The sequence below is a fragment of the Orycteropus afer genome, unplaced genomic scaffold (genome assembly GCF_000298275.1).
Source record: "Orycteropus afer afer isolate SDZICR_OR568_19922 unplaced genomic scaffold, OryAfe1.0 scaffold00111, whole genome shotgun sequence".
Classification (NCBI taxonomy): Eukaryota; Metazoa; Chordata; class Mammalia; order Tubulidentata; family Orycteropodidae; genus Orycteropus; species Orycteropus afer.
This window is the reverse complement of record NW_006921698.1, coordinates 6351863-6369152: the sequence shown is the minus strand read 5'-3', so window position 1 is coordinate 6369152 and position 17290 is coordinate 6351863. Positions and strand designations below refer to the sequence as shown.

The window sequence follows — 17290 nt, the reverse complement described above, 5'->3', positions numbered from 1 at the left end:
CTAAAGAATAATGTAGAGTCTGCAAAACACCACATAATATGGATGAAATTGGAGGACATTATGCTGAGTAAAATAAGTCAATCACAGAAGGACAAATATATTATTAGTTCGTTGTTGTGGAGGGTCAAGGAAAGGTTTATATATGGAGGGAAACTTTCTTTGTTGGTTGCCAGGGGTGGGAGGAGAAGTGGGGGAACACTGCAAAAAAAAAAAAAATGTATTGACCCATGTCACTTTAGTTTTGTGTATTTCACTGTACCTAAATTATAATTCAATATAATGCATTTAAAAAAAAAAAAAAAGCCTATGGGGCAGTTCCACTCTCACATGGGGTTTCTATGAGTCAAACTTGACTCAACAGCACTGACAACAAATTACAGAAAGTAGGTAAGACCTTTGGGCTTTGGAGTCTGACAGAACTGGATTTAAGTCCCAGCCTAACACCTTGGGCAGGTTACTCTTTATGACTCAGCCGATAAGGATGTTGTAAGGATTAATTAAGCCAGTGCAGGAATTGGCACATAATAAATACTCAATAAGTGAATGCTATTATTACTATTATTTTAATAATAAGTTGTTATTAAGTTATTAAAATAATAATTTGTTCATATTACTAAAAGCTCATGGCTGATAGGCTTTTAATCTGATTTCTAAACTAGAAAAGTGATGTTCATTTATTCTTTTATCTTTCAGGTTATTCACCAGCACCTCCAACCTGCTTTATCCTGTGTGGTAATTTTTCATCTGCACCATATGGAAAAAATCAAGTTCAATCTTTGAAAGGTATTAAGGGCCTATTTAATAACTATTTATAATATAAACTGTTAGGAAATTTGTATTATTTTAATTTTATTCAGAAGTTGTTGGGTTATATCTACTCAAATAGAATTTGTTATGTATTTATACACAAATTGAATTTAATATCCCTTTGAAATTTTAGATTCTCTAAAAACTTTGGCAGACATAATATGTGAATACCCAAATATTCACCAAAGGTAATGATCTCTATTGCTTTACTTTTCTTGAAATGTTTTTTTTTTTTTTTTTTAAATAAAAAAAATGTCCTAAGTTTTATACTCATGGAAGAAAAAGTTGAGAAAATAGAGCTAAGAGATGTAATTTACTTTACATCATGATAATGTTATGTTTTACTGTACTAGAGATTTATAGTGAAAATGTTTTAAAAGTAACAGTGATCATTTCAACCCCATCTTTAATTTATTGGTGATGTTATTCTAAGAGTGTAGAGTTGCACTGCTTATACAGTACTCCCTAGACACACGTTTCTTTGTAAATTTAAACTAATTAAAGTTCAGTAAAATTTAAAATTCAGTTCCTGCAGTCACACTAGCCACAATTCAAGTACACAGTAATTGGACAGCACAGATGCAGAGTATTTCTATCATAGAAAGTTCTACTGGACATTATTAGTATACAGAGTTTAATAGTTCATTTATTGAATTGTGTGAAATTTAAAATTAAAAAAATTCATAATTCAATTAAAGGCAATAACTTGTTCTTAGACTAATGAATAGGGATGCAAACATTTTTAAAAAATTAATGAATTATATTGAATTATACTGCAGTAGTCGTTTTGTGTTTGTACCTGGTCCAGAGGATCCTGGATTTGGTTCCATCTTACCAAGGTAAGTTTTATTCAAATATTTGGAACAGTCAAAAAAAAAAAAAAGTGTAAAATTTAAAAATATGTACTGTATCACATAAATTATTTTTGTAGGCCACCCCTTGCTGAAAGCATCACCAGTGAATTCAGACAAAAAGTACCATTTTCGGTTTTTACTACTAACCCTTGCAGGTAAATGTCAGATTTTGTGTTAGTTTTTTTTTCCTTTCATATAAAAACTAACTTGGTTTTAAAAATTTGTCTCTGAATTTTACTGTTATGGTATAAGTATAAAAAGAAAGTATTGTAGGTTTCTCAAAACTTTGAAAATTTTTAAATCATATTTAAATAGTTCACTATGTTGAAAAACATTGAAATTTAGAAGCTTGAATAATGGATGGAGATTTTAAAATATATAGTCTTATTACACATCATTTAAAAAAAAATTACAGTGGGAGAAAGAAAAGATTACATATTTACTTGGAGATCCTGGATAGAGTGCGAGGAAGAATGTGGAACAAAATCTAAAAGCACAAAAACAACCAGAATTACCAGTCGGATAGAGTCTGGTGGAACCCCAAGACTATAGCCCCTGGTTACCCTTTGGGCCTAGAATTGGACTCACTCCCATGGATTGGCTCTCAGCCCAACAGTACAAAGACCTACACACAGAACACCTATTGCAAGGTGTTGCACCCCCCTACCCTAGGGAGATATACCCCTTAGAACAGTTGGCCATGGAGCACCAGAGAGAGGGACAGCATTCACGTAGAGGGAAAGCCGGACAGACAGTAGTGCATAGTTAAGAGCACAAGGAGGGTCTAGTCACAGGAACGGAGGGGAGGAGAGTTTGTTATGGTCGAGGATGGTAATCAGGTGTGAAATCAAATGTATACGAACTATAGATTGTAAAAAAATTTTATTCTGTAAATGTGCACCCATAGCACAATAAAATTTAAAGAAAGAAAGAAAGATTACATATTTAATCTCTGTGCCTCTCACTGTAATCATAGAATCTTACTGTGGAAATACCGAAGATTCTGTTCTTGGTTCTCTCTCTTTTGTTTATATTCACTCCCACGGTGACCTCATCCTGTCCTGTGACTTTAAATATCACCTTGTTGTTGTTGTTGTTTGCCATCGAGTTGGCCCCGACTCATAGCGACCCCTCCTTGGGTTTCTGAGGCAGTATCACTACAGAAGTAGGAATGCCCAACCTTCCTTCCGAGGAGTGGCTGGTGGGTTTGAACCGCCAGCCTTCTGGTTATCAGTCAAGTGCCTTAGCCACTATGCTACCAGAGCTCCTTAAATATCACCTATGTATCGACAATTGCATTTATATCTCCAGCTCAGACCTCTCTCCCAAACTCCAGACTCGTATTATCCACTTGTTTACTCACCATCTCCACCTGTATATCTAATAAACACTTAAGACTCAACACCTGACTTCCCCGCTCCAAACCTGTTTTGTAGCCTTCCTTATCTTAGTTCATGGCACCCTTAGCCTTCTAGTTGCTCAGGCCAACTAAAGTTCTCCTTACATCCAATTTTCCAGGAAATCCTGTTGACTTGAAAATGTATCCAATATCTGGTCATCTCTCTACACCTCCACCATTACCACCCTCTCTGATCTACTCTAGATTGGATTGGTGTAACAGCCTCCTAACTTCTATACTTGTCCCTCTGTGTAATCTATTCTTAACATAGTATCAGAATGCTCCTTTAAAATATAAGGCATATCAGGCCCTGTTACTGATCCTGAAAGAAGGGATCCCTCATGTAATTCAGTAAAAGCCCAAATCCTTGCAGTACTAATCAAGGCATGATCTGGCTCCCTGTACCTCTCTGATTTCCTCTCCTCTTACTTCATCCCCTCCCCATGCAGTCCAGCCACTCCAGCCTCATCCTGTTCCTCAAACACACCAGGCACGTTCCAATCTTAGGGCCTTTGCTATCCAATCTTAAGGCCTTTTCTATACCCGTTGTGTCTGTGATGCTCTTTCCCGAGATATGCCTGACTAACTCCCTCACCTCCTTCAAGTCAGTACTCAAGTCACAGTGTATAATGAACTCTACATGTCCCGTTTACTTAACACTCCAGCCTTCCAGACCCTCATTGCCCACATATGATTTCTCTTACTGTTTTCTTTTATCCAAATACTTCTAACATACCATACAATTAACATGTTTATTTTTTGTTTCTGCCAACTTCTCCCATCCGCAATTAAAATGCAAACTCTGTGAAGGCCAGGATCTTTTTGTTTTATCCATTCATTACTTGAACAGTGCTAGGCATGTGTCAAGAGCTCAACAGATGTAGAGTGAATGGACGAATGGATTCTAGTTGAATTTTTGCTATGATTTACAATAAGAAGTGGGATGACTTTGTATTATACAACATTTTGCCCTTAAAATGATTTTTTTCTGAGGATGTCAAACTGCTGTTTTCATTTCAGAATTCAGTATTGTACACAAGAAATTATTGTCTTTCGTGAAGACTTAGTGAATAAAATGTGCAGAAATTGTGTCCGTTTTCCTAGTAGCAATTTGGATATTCCTAATCATGTAAGTTAAAGATTCTTAAACTATCTAATATGTTGCATTATATAAAATTTTGTTAAGCCACTTAATAATTTGCCTTCTTGTTAGAATGTTTATGTGTGTTCCAAAATAATTTGGACATAATTTTATCCTATAAAGTCCGTGTTTCTCAACTTTTCTACTGAAATATCCCCTAATGGCAGAACAAAGTTCAGAAAGAGCAATAAATTTCTTTGAAGCTTCCTGTTTTGCCTTTACATTTCATAAACCTTACATTGCATTTTTTATATTTATTCATTTATTTGTTTTGATAAAATGTGTTTGTCATATTTATTGCAAATTTCCTATAATATGTCCACATCAGGTTTATACTGTAGCTTCTAGGTTCCCTGACACACATTTGTTAATCCCTGGATACATGTCCCACCATTTAAGTATGGAAGTAGATCATATGGAACATTTTTGTTATTTATTTTATAATATTTAAAGTTCATGTAGGCTGAATATCTATTCTTGGTTTTATTCAAGGTATGAAATTATTTTCAGATGAACAGAATTAGTAAAGGAGTATAATTGTACAAAACATGTACAATTGATCCAATATGACTAGAGGAGTAACTTTTTTTTAAATGAATTTTATTGAAATATAATTTATGTACAGTTAAATGCACAAAATTAAAGTGACATGGATCAATGGATTATTATCATTTTTTTTTTGCAGTGTTCCCTCCTCTCCCCTCCAACAAAGAAAGTTTTCCTCCATATATAAACTTTTCCTTGACCATCCACAACAACAAACTAATACTATATTTGTCCTTCTGTGATTGACTTATTTCACTCAGCATAATATCCTCCAAGTTCGTCCATGTTATGTGGTGTTTTGCAGACTCTACGTTATTCTTTAATGCTGCATAGCATTCTAGTATGTGTATGTACCATAGTTTGGTCATCCACTCTTCCACTGATGGGCATGTAGGTTATTTCCATCTTTTGGAAATAATGCAGCTATTGTAAATAATGCTGTGATGAACATGAGTGTGCATGTGTCTGTTCCTGTCCTGGCTCTCACCTCTCTAGGATATATACCTAGTAATGGGATTGCTGGGTCAAATGGAGGAGTAACTTTTATGGCATGTGGAATTAAATGAAAATGCATAGATATTTCCTAAAATACAGAATTATTAATTTCACTTTATATCAGATATCAGTGATTCCCAAATCTCTGTGATTAAAAGCTTTCAAAATTGCTTACATTTTTCTGGGTTCTTTTAGTAATTAATATTTAATTTTAAATTATTTGTTAGATATTTTAACTTTTACCAATGAATTGAAATTTGTCTTGTTTTGTGTCTCTCTTTTGTAGTTTATAAAGACTGTCTTATCCCAAGGACATCTGACTCCTCTACCCCTTTATGTCTGCCCAGTGTATTGGGCATATGACTACACTTTGAGAGTGTACCCTGTGCCTGATCTCCTTGTCACTGCAGACAAATACGACCCTTTCGTTATAACCAATACTCAATGCCTCTGCATAAACCCTGTAAGAATGTAGTTAACATTACACAGTATAATCATTATTTGTCAAGACTAGAATTTATTTCTGTAAATTTAAAATATATATCTAATCAAATTACTGTTGGAGTAAATATATACTACTAATAAAACACTGAGTTAGTTTGTACACACAGAAAGTTCTTATAATAAACTTTCAATATAATATTGTGTGTGACTATAAAGTAATGTGACCTTTAAAAAATCCATCATAACTTATTCAAATGAGTATTTTCCCTTTCAAAGTAACTTCCCTTGAGATTCCTCAGTAGGAATTGCTGTCAGAATCTATATATCTCATTCTCTTTAAGGAATTTGTGGTACTTGTCCTGTGAGGATGATTATGAGTTTTGGAAATTTCTCCACTCTTAAAAATTCAAGCCTGATGAATGAGGAACCTTTCATTGGGACATATTTTATTATTTCATTTTTATAGAGAACCTTGAAATTTCTTAAGAATTTCTACAGAAAGTATGACTGACTTTTTGAACTTGGAGACTATACATTACATAAACTGTGTCAAACTGTTATCTTTACTGGAGGTTTTAAATTTGCATGCTTCCTTGATGCCTGTGACTTTTAGACTTTACTACTTTTTTATCTGGGTCATTTCTAGAAACATGCTTTATTATCGGTTACTGAGGCATAGTGCCTAAGGCACTGCTATCAGAAGGCTGCCAGTTCAAATCCACTGGCCACTTCTCAGAAGAAAAATTGGGCAACCTACTTGTGATACCACCTCAGCAACCCAAGGAAGGGTCACGATGAGTCAGATCAGACTTGACAGCAGTGACAGTTTGCTTTCCTCAAACACATGATTTTGTCTTTCTCTAAGAGAGGGTCTTTCAACCTCAGCATTACTGACATTTTGGGTCAGATAACTTTTTGTTAAGGAGACTGTCCTGTTCATCTCAAGCAGCATCCTTGGCCTGTACCCACTGGATTCCAGCAGCACATAACCTAAAATGTTTCTAGACATTGCCAAAGGTCCCCTAGAGGACAAAACTGTCCAAGGTTGAATACTACCCATTTGAGATGAGCATAGTTAACCAGTTTGGTTCTACTGCTTACACTTGGTGACTTGATTTTTCTATTATCTTTTGACATTCAACTATTCTTTCAAAATGAGGCTGTTTCCTTGTTAAAATTGTAACTCTGGGCATTCTCATAGTTATTGCTCTATGTCATTACATGTTATTTCTGAATTTTCCCACTTTTTCTTCCCATAAACCACCACCTCCTGCACTACCACTGTATCTTTTTTCTGAACACATTTTAGGCAAGCCCAACCTATGCTCTTCACATTCCTTCATCCCTATAAACTTTCTGGATACTACATCAATGAATTACATGTTAGGGACACAAAGACTGAAATAACAGAGTCACTGCTCATGAACTTTAAAGTCAGAGTGCGATTATTACCCAGTGCTTTAGGGTACATTGTTGTTATGTGCCGTCAAGTCAGACCCGACTCATAGCGACCCCTCCTTGGGTTGCCGAGGCAGTATCACTACAGAAGTAGATTGCCCAACCTTCAAACCTGGATTTTGTTTTGGGGGAAGAGCAGGAAAGACTTTCTGAACATGATGATTCAATGTTTCATATGCATATTTAGCATCACATAATATTGTTTATCTTTTATAACAAATAGAGTCATTCCTAGCATTTCCAGTCAAATGTGTTACCACAGTTGTTTATCCAACTGAAGGACTTTTGCTTTAAGTAGTAACACCTGCTCCCTATAAAGATCATGCAAAAATCTGTCGTGTTACTTTTTAGTCACACTTTATAATGTTACTTTTAAGTCAAGAATTTGATTAACTAAAATTCTTCCAGTAACCAAGGGATTTGATTTTAAACATAGAAATTATATTATAGAAATGGAATATTTACTTACAAGCATTTTTCTTCTCAAAGGGTTCTTTTCCGAGAAGTGGATTTTCATTCAAAGTTTATTATCCTTCTAATAAGACAGTAGAAGATAGGTAAGTGTACCCACAGAAACCACAAGAAGCAATTTTCTCCTAGTGTTATATTTCTAAAAGTGAGATGTTCAAGAGGTGTGTTACTGAGTTTTAAAAATGCCTGTGGTGACCCACTGGAGATGTTTTAGGCTGAATTTAATGTGGTCATGCTATGTGACATAGAATTGCAAGTATTCAAGTCATGTCTATGTTGAAATAGATCAAAAACTGTTTTCTGAAGAAATCTCAAACCAGCTGTGGAGGTGGGCAAGTTCTCTTATGGAGTGACTCCTGGTGATGCTCTATTTCTAGATCAGCCCTGCCCTCTACATGGTTGATTCTCAAAGTTTAGGTAATCTGCCTTAAATTGGCAACAAGGGGGCATTGCTGGGTGCAAGTATGGTGATGCAGGGGAGCTGGGGCTAGAGGGAGGTCTTGGTGAAGAAAATTTACCTGTCTGGGTAGAGATTTTCAAAGGTGGTATAGTATCACCTGCATCAGAATCCTCTGGGGTCTTTGTTAAACATGTTGAACTCTAGAATTCTACCCCAGACTTATCAAATGACCGATTTCTATTTGTAGGGACCAGGAAAAAATACTTCTTTTTTTTTTTTTTATTTTAATTCTCCATTTAAATGGCACACTTTTTCAAAGGAGTAAGCATTTTAAGCACCGTTTCCTTTGGATTCATGCATCCTAATGTGTGATGATTTCTTAGATAATGTTTTTTGATAAAGTTCCCATTTCTGGTTAACAACAAGTAACCAAATTACCCTGTAAGTTCTTGTCAGAGAATAAAATCTTGAACACATTGCTATCCAATTGTCTTTTTTGTTGTTGTTGTAATTAACACAGTTATTCAAATAGAATATACAAGTAAGTGAAAGAAGCCAGACATAAAACATCATATATTGTATGATTCCATTTGTAAGAACTATCTGAATAGGTGTATCCATAGAGACAGTAGGGAGTTGTGGTTGTCCAGCTGGAGGAGAGAATGGGAAACCACTGCTTAATGGGTATGGGTTTTCTTTTGTGGTGATGAGAATGTTTTGGAAGTAGACAGAGGTAGTGGCTGAATGTTAATGTGCTATATTCCACTGAACTGTTCACTTTAAAATGGTTAATTTTATGTTACATGCATCTCATATTGTATGATTGCATCTTGCCTCAATTTTTTTTAAGTGAGTAAGAGTACATGGTAAAATTTTCAAGCACTGCTTAAAGTATAAAATAAACCTCCCCTTCCCAATCCTGAAATCATGATTAACAGTTCACTATACTTCTTGAGAAAATATTATACTTATGTATTCATATATATATATAGTATATATACTCTTTACTCATAGAGATTGAAGTCCATTCATTCTGTGAGACACTGTAAAGTTTATTCTTTATTTGATATATACTTGAATTCTTATAGCATACAAGCACTTCTTAGTTCTTGGAAATCAGACACTTCTCATAAAAATCAGATATTCTAGACACTAGTTACATAAGCCTAATGTGTTTGATTTTGCCCAGCCTGCACTGAATACTAAAAAGAATTGATTTGGAATACCTTTAACTGCTCTTCTCCAGCCCTACAACCCACTGTGTACACTTGAATGCCCCGAAGCATTCGATTTTGTGACCTTGGGACTAAGTCCTTTCTGAGGGCTGTGTGCCTGGAGCATAGCGTTTGTCTGCCTTTAGATTTACTTATTATTATTTAAAAAAAATGTTTACAGTGTTCCCTCTTCTCCCCTCCTATCCCTGGTAATCAATTTAGATTGACTTTTAACAAATTGCAGTTTGGGTTATGCCATGAAAACCAATATTACTTTCCACTGGTCTCAGGACAAGAGGAGTTTGTCCCAAGTAACTGTGAGTTTTCTAATAGTCACTTTGACTACTAGAAAGCATAGCCAAATTTGCGGCCCACCTCCACAGTGCAGAGGATTTATAAGCTTTTATGGCGGATGCTAATCTTAGCCCTAGCTTCATCTTTTTTTCTGATTTCTATTTTCCCCTTACCTGAATTTCCTCATTTAGTTACTTTTACCTTACTGCAATTATTTGTACAAACCATTTTATATTTTTAAAATAAGATGGTATATAATAAACCTAATAGGAAACCGGTTTGTTAATTGTGGTAGCATAAGGCACTTCACTTAAATCTCCCGCATGGTTCCTTAATTGCTTTGTGTTCTGAGTACTTAATACAGTTATTAGTTCATTACACATTGTATTAGAAGTCATCTATGTGCATGTCTTTCTTAAATGTTTCCAGCATAAAATCTAGTATATTACTTGACTTGTAGTCAGTGCTGACTTAGTGTTTGTTGAGTGGAAATAGTTGATTTCCTGTATCCTCTGTGGACACAGATGCTGAAAAGCCTTGATGTCATTTCCAAACTGTAATTTAGTATTGATAATATGCTAAACCTGATATAATATCCTCAGCCCCAAATCCAAACAACTTGATTTATGTTTATTTTTTGTTGAGACCACAGAAAAAAATGTCCAAGTTATATTAAAATAATTGCACCTTCCTGCTACAATAGTGTCTCCTAAGAAACCTCGTTAGAATACTTGTGAAATCATATTGTAGAATTAATCACAAAAATGTAGTCAAAGTAGATAAAAGTTAACATTACTTCAATATGCACTTTCAAATACAGTTGTTTTATCTAAAAACTCAGTATTGGTGTTGTGTTGGAAAATACACATTCTCATACAATGGCAGTCAGAATGAAACCTTACAATGGGCAATTTGACAAGATTTATTAAGACTTAAAATGCACATACCAGCAAATCAACTTCTAGAAATTTATCGTAGAAGTATACATGGTTTATGTATAAATGCAGATACAGGTGTTTTTATTGACGTTTTTATATTAACAAATGAATATACAATAGCAATGAAACTATTTAAATGTATTTTAATTTCAGGTTGTGTATGTATTCAGACTTGTTTGTCCGTTTGTTGTACTGTGGTGGCTTCTAGGTTGTTGTGACACTGGTAACTATGTCATTGGTATTTCAAATTCCAGCAGGGTCACCAACAGTAGACAGGTTTCAGTGGTACTTCTAGACTAAGACATCCTGTGAAGAAGGACCTGGAATTTAACTCTAAAAAAGTTGGCCAGTGAAAACCTTATGAATGGCAGCAGAAAATGTCTGATAAAGTGCCAGAAGGCAAGCCCCTCAAGTTGGAAGGTACTCAAAATATGACTGAGGCAGACCTCCTCCTCAAAGTACAGTCAATCTTAATGACATGTATGGAGTATACTTTTTGGGACCTTCATATGATGACGCAGCATGACTCAAAATGAGGACAAACAGCTGCAAACATCCATTAATAATCAGAACCTGGAATGTATGAAGTATGAATCAAAGAAAATTAAAAGTTGTCAAAAATGAAATAGAACACATACAGATCAATATCCTAGGTGTTAGTGAGCTGACGTGGACTGGTGTTGGCCATTTTAATTGGGCAATCATGGTCTATGTTGGGAATGATCAATTGAAAAGGAATGGCATCACATTCATTGTCAAGAACATTTCAAGATCTGTCCTGAAATACAGTGCTGTCAGTGATACGATAATATCCATACACCTCAAGAAAGACCAATTAAATACTGTTGTTGTTGTTAGTGCTGCTGAGTCGTCTCTGACTCATAGTGACCCTCCTTGGGTTTCCAAGCCAGTATTACTGCAGAAGTAGATTGCCCAATCGTCTTCTGAGGAGTGGCTAGTGGGTTTGAACCGCCAACCTTCTGTAGCAGTCAAGTGCCTTAGGCACTACACTACCAAGGTTGCAATTAATTACTAGTAATACTCCAATTTACACACCAACCACTAAAGCCAAAGATGAAGAAAACTGCAGATTTTTACCAACTTCTGCAGTCTGAAATAGATCAAACATGCAATCAAGATGTATTGACAATTAATGGTGGTTGGAATGTGAGAGTTGGAAACAGAAAAAGTGTAAGTAGCTAGAAAGTATGGCCTTGGTGAAAGAAATGACACCGCATCACATGATAGAATTTTGCAAGACCAACAACCTGTGCATTGGAAGTACTTTTTCAACAACATAAATGGTGAGTAAACGTGAACTTCACCAGATGGAATACACAGGAGTCAAATCTACTCCATCTGTGGAAGGAGGCAGTGGAGAAGCTCAGTATCATCAGTCAGAATAAGGCTTGGGGCCAACTGCAGAACAGATCATTAATTGCTCAATTCAAGTTGAAGCTGAAGAAAACTGAAACAAGGTGCAAAAAGAGCATGGGGGCAGCATCCGCTGACCTCCAACCTCATAAGGGGGAAACAGAGTCATCAACAGCCCAAGGCTTATTCCTATGAAGCCAGACATGCCACTACCTTCCAGCCTTTTACCAGTTCTGCCACCAACTATCCCTCCCACAGCACTTATTGCTGGGTTCTATAATTCATTTTAATGGCCACACAGAATTCAGACAATACTCACAATTATGGGGTTTATTAGGGAAGCAACAGGTATAATTCAGGTTCAGGAATGCTCTCAGGATACAATTCTTAGATCAGGACAGCCTCCCCTCTGCTATGACCTCAGGCACTCCTCTCTAACCCTTGGCCTTGGCCAGGCCTCTGCCCCGCTAAGGCAAGTGTAACAAAGTTCTTTTAGCTTTGCCAGTAAGTTCACCCAGGTGCACCCTACTCTGCTAGCAAAGTTCCTACCCAAAGGCACTCAGCTTTCCTACCCTGTGGGCTGGGAAGCCCACTGCTCTGTCCCATGTCTCTTGGTTCTGCTGCCCCTGTCTCTTAACCGGTCATCTCTGCCAAGGAGGTCCAGTCCAGGTATCTTGGGTCCAAGAACATGCACCACTCCAGCTGCAGCTCTTCTCTCTTGATGGCAACGTTGTTGTTTTTGTTATGTGCCGTCGAGTCGGACCGGACTCATAACAACCCCTCCTTGGGTTTCTGAGGCAGTATCACCATGGAAGTAGATCGCCCAGCCTTCCTTCTGAGGAGTGCCTGGTGGGATTGCCCAACCTTCCTTCCGAGGAGTGCCTGGTGGGTTTGAACCGCCAGTCTTCTGGTTAGCAGTCAAGTTCCTTAAGCACTAAATTAGCGTTCCATACACCTTATTTCCATGGTCTTACCCCCACAAGGGTGCTAAGTGCCTTATTTACATTACTAACAAGCTATCCAATCCCCTTGGTGGGCCATGAGCACCTTACATTTGCATAGTTCCACCCAATAATCTGGTGGGAGTCATAAAGACCATGGTTAGAACGTCATACCAAGCAATTCATTGCACTTCACAAGTCCATGAGAGCCAAAGTACAACCATGAGTATATCCCACCTGAATTTAGAGACCATCTCAAGAAGAAATTTGATACACTGAACACTAATGACCAAAGACCAGACGAGTTGTGGGGTGACATCAAGGACATCAAATACGAAGAAAAAAAAGGTCATTAAAAAGAAAGAAAAGGCCAAAGCGAGTGTCAGAAGAGACACTGAAACATGCTTTTGAATGAATAGCTAGAGTGAGAGGTAGAAATGATGATATGAAAGAGCTGAACAAAATATTTCAAAGGGCAGCTAGAGAAGACAAAATATTATAACAAAATGTGCAGAGACCTGCAGTTAGAAAACCAAAGGAAAAGAACAAGCTGAACATTTCTCAAGCTGAAAAAATTCGTCTTGAGTTGCAATACTTAAGGATTCGTGGGCAAAAAACTGAAGGACAAAAGAAGCATGAAAAGAAGATAGAAGGAATACATAAAGTAACTACAAAAAAGAACTGATTGACCACCAACCACTTCAGAAGGTAGCATATAATCAATAACCAATGGTACAGAGGGAAGAAATTCAAACTATCCTGGAGGCACTGGAAAAAAAATAAGGTTCCAGGAATTGACAAAATACCAATTGAGATGTTTCGACGAACAAATGCAACACTGGAGACACTCGCTCACCTAAGTCAGGAAATCTGGAAGACAGTTATCTGGCCAACTGACTAGAAGAGATCCATATTTGAACCCATTCTAAAGAAAGGTGATCTAATGAGGAAACGATTGAACAGTATCATTAATATATGAGACGAGAAAAGTTTTGCTGAAGATAATTCAAAAATTGCCAGAAATTTAAGCCAGATTCAGAGGAGGATGTTGAACAAGGAATATCATGGATCTTGCCTGAAAGCAAAAAATACCAAATATATACCTGTGTTTTCCTGATTATGCAAAGGCACTCAACTCTGTGGATCTTAACAAACTATGGATGACATGTCTAAGACTGGGAATTCCAGAACACTTAATGTGCTTATATGGAACCTGTACATAGACTAAGAGGCAGTCTTTCAAACAGAACAAGGGGATACTGTGTGGTATAAAATCAGGAAAGGTGTGTATCAGGTTTATATCCTTTCACCGTTCTTATTCAATCTGTATACTAAGCACATAATCCAAGAATCTGGAGTATATGAAGAAGAACATGGCATCAGGATTGGACAAAGACTGATGAAGAACCTGCAGTATGCATGTAACAACACTTGCTTGCTGAGAGCAAAGAGAACTGAAGCACTACTGATGAAGATCAAAGACTACAGCCTTTAGTATGGAGTACATTTCAACTTAAACAAAACAAAAATCTTCACCGCTGGACCAGTGAGTAACATGATAAACAGAAAACAGTGAAGTTGTCAAGAATTTCATTTTACTTGGACATACAATCATGCCCATTGAATCAGCAGTCAAGAAATAAAATGACATATTATACTGCACAGATCTGCTATAACTTTTTAGAGTGTTAAAAAGCAAAGGTGTCACTTTCAGGACCAAGATGCTCCTAACCCAAGCCATGGTTTTTTTAGTCACCTCATATGCATGCGACAGCTAGGCACTGACTAAGGAAGACCGAAGAATTGATGTGTTTGAATTATAGCTTATTTAAATACTGAATATAACATGGACTGGCAGAAAAGCATAAAAATCTGTCTTGGAAGATGAACAGCTAGGATGCCCCTTAGATGTGAGGATGGTGAGACTTTATCTCATGTACTTTGGACATGTTACCAGGAAGGGCCAGTCCCTGAATAATGCTTTGTAAAAGTAACGGTCAGCAAAAGAGAGGAAGACCGTCAACAAGACGGATTGAAACAGTAGCTGTAACAATAGGCTCAGACACAGCAAGACTGTGAGCATGGTGCAGGACTGGACAGTGTTTCGACCTGTTGTACACAGGGTTGCTATGAGTCAGAACTGACTCCATGGCAACTAAAAACAACATGTATTCAGAACATTTGAAATTTCAAAGCCACAGAAATTGGTTAATAAATTACAGATACACGTATTCACTTTTAATTGAAAAACAAAGTGTAGAATTATGTGAATAGTATTCTGTACTCATGTATCCATTTTTAAAAGATACTCATTCCTACATACAAATATGCTGACATATGACTAGGCTACATAAGGATACACAAGTTTCCGAGAGGAGCAGAAATGAGATACGAGACTGACTTACTTTTCAATGTGTTCCCTTTTGAATTTATTAAAATATTATATATTAACCTATATTTTAAATTAATTGAAAAGAAATATTGAAAAATGTATAGTAAATTATGTTTCCTAAAGGTATAATTTTTTTTTCCCCTATTTTCAGCAAACTTCAAGGCTTCTGAGATCTTCAAAGACCGTGTGAGGAAACAAAATCATTTTTCTGCTTCATTTTATATAATTTTGATATTGTTATAATAAAATCATAGTAAACTTTAGAAAGTTCTGCTTCAATTTATTTCATGAAATTTTCATATTAAAGCACAATAAACATGATGGTATACTTTAGAAAGGTTTATAGGAAATACATCTTCTATACAGTCTTTTAAGAAAAATAGGCAGATACGTGTAATGATATAATCTAAGTGTACGTTTGCACTTAAAAACTAAGTTTAGTTATCTCTATAATGGTCATACTATGATGTCAATTTCAAGAAAAATACAAATACTTAAAATCTCCCAAATTACTGTTTTAGTCTACCTTAAGTTTTTATCACAGTAAGAATCCCACTAATATACTCAGCAACTCTGAAACTGTCTACATTTCAGCCACATAATTTATTCTACTTATATTGAAAACCTTTGCTTCAACATAATAGTTTGATCTTCATTACAAAATTACTCAAGTTTTTGGTACTGAAAATATAAAAACAAACAGTCCCTACAGTTTTAACCTTTAGAAGACATGTTTATTTTGAACCAGCGTATTTTTTTGTTTTGTATGTAATTACTCAACACATCCCTTTATTTTTTTTAAAATCATTTACTGTATGGACTTGATGGAAAGACAGCCCAGAAATGAAAACACCGCAAAACATGGTTTAACTTGGAGGACAATGTGCTGAGTGAAATAAGTCCATCATAGAAGGACAAATGTATTAGTTCACTATTGTAAAAAGTCAAGGAAAGGTTTATATATGGAAGGAAACTTTGTTGGTTACCAGGGATGGGAGGGGAAAGGAAGGAACACTACTAGATAAGTAGAAACAAGTACTGATTTGGGTGAAGGGAAAGGCAATGTACCAAAAGCGACAGTAACACTAAGGAAGACGAGTGGTGCACAAGAGGCACACACAACAAAGATAAGCCCTTTTACATATACAATAGTGCATTAATCTATGGGTAAATAGATAGAGAGGCTAAATGAATTAGGTATGTCTAGGCAAAAGAGAATATACCCATGACCATGTATAAGGTTGGTAGACAATACTTCTACATACATATTTGTATGTGCTATAAAAATATCCATATATATAATAGCACTAACATGGGGCAAAGTTATGGTAACTTCTTAGCCACAGCCAACCACCCTGAGGGACCTATGGGCTCAGGACCATGTTCGTAGGGAACATCAAGCTCAACTGGCATAACATACTACACAAAAAGATTGTTCCACATCCTACTTTGGTGACTGGGATCTTAAAAGTTTGCAAGCAGCCATCTAGATGCAACAGAGCAAAGAATGAAGAAAACCAGACGCATGTTAAGGGGACTTGTGTGTGGACCATGCAAACCTCAGACTATATGACCATGAGACAAGAACTAGATGGTACTCAGCTGCCACTGTTAACCACTCAGAGGGGGACTGGTACAGGAGATCCTAGATAGAGTGGGAGAACAATGTGGAACAAAACTCAAAATCATTAAAAAAAAAAAAAAGGCCAGGTTTTCTGGTCTGATAGACCTTGGTGGAACCACTGAAACTATGGCCCCTAACTGCCCTTCAGGTCTGGAATTGAACCCACTCCTGTGACTTCCAGCCAAACAATAGTCAGGCATATGGAGTGAACATTCACATCAGGTAGATATACTTCTTGGAGTGATCAATCAAGGGAGAACAGAAGGGCAGTGTTTGCACAGGGAGATAGCTGGGAGAGGGTGGAGGGAGTGCATTGGAGGGAAGAACACAGGGAAGAAGTAACTACAGGGAGGAAGAGGGAAGAGAACTGTTACATTGTGGAGAATTGCAGTCCATGTCATGAAACAAAATGTGTATGAACTGCTGTATGGAAAATGAATTTGCTCTGTAAATTTTCACCCAAATCACAATAAATATTTAAAAAAAGAAAATGGGTGG

The 17290-nt window shown here is 36.5% G+C and overlaps 1 protein-coding gene across 1 annotated transcript in view; it reads left to right on the top strand.

Moving 5' to 3' along the window:
• POLE2 (DNA polymerase epsilon 2, accessory subunit) overlaps positions 1–15338 on the top strand; it is a 57613-nt gene extending 42275 nt beyond the window's left edge. The window contains exons 12-19 of the mRNA XM_007943676.2: positions 694–783; positions 941–995; positions 1587–1646; positions 1739–1816; positions 4081–4189; positions 5529–5705; positions 7634–7701; positions 15320–15338. Of these exons, the coding sequence (XP_007941867.1) occupies positions 694–783; positions 941–995; positions 1587–1646; positions 1739–1816; positions 4081–4189; positions 5529–5705; positions 7634–7701; positions 15320–15338 (656 nt within the window). The remainder of the gene's footprint in view (positions 1–693; positions 784–940; positions 996–1586; positions 1647–1738; positions 1817–4080; positions 4190–5528; positions 5706–7633; positions 7702–15319) is intronic.
• The last annotated feature ends 1952 nt before the right edge of the window (positions 15339–17290 follow it).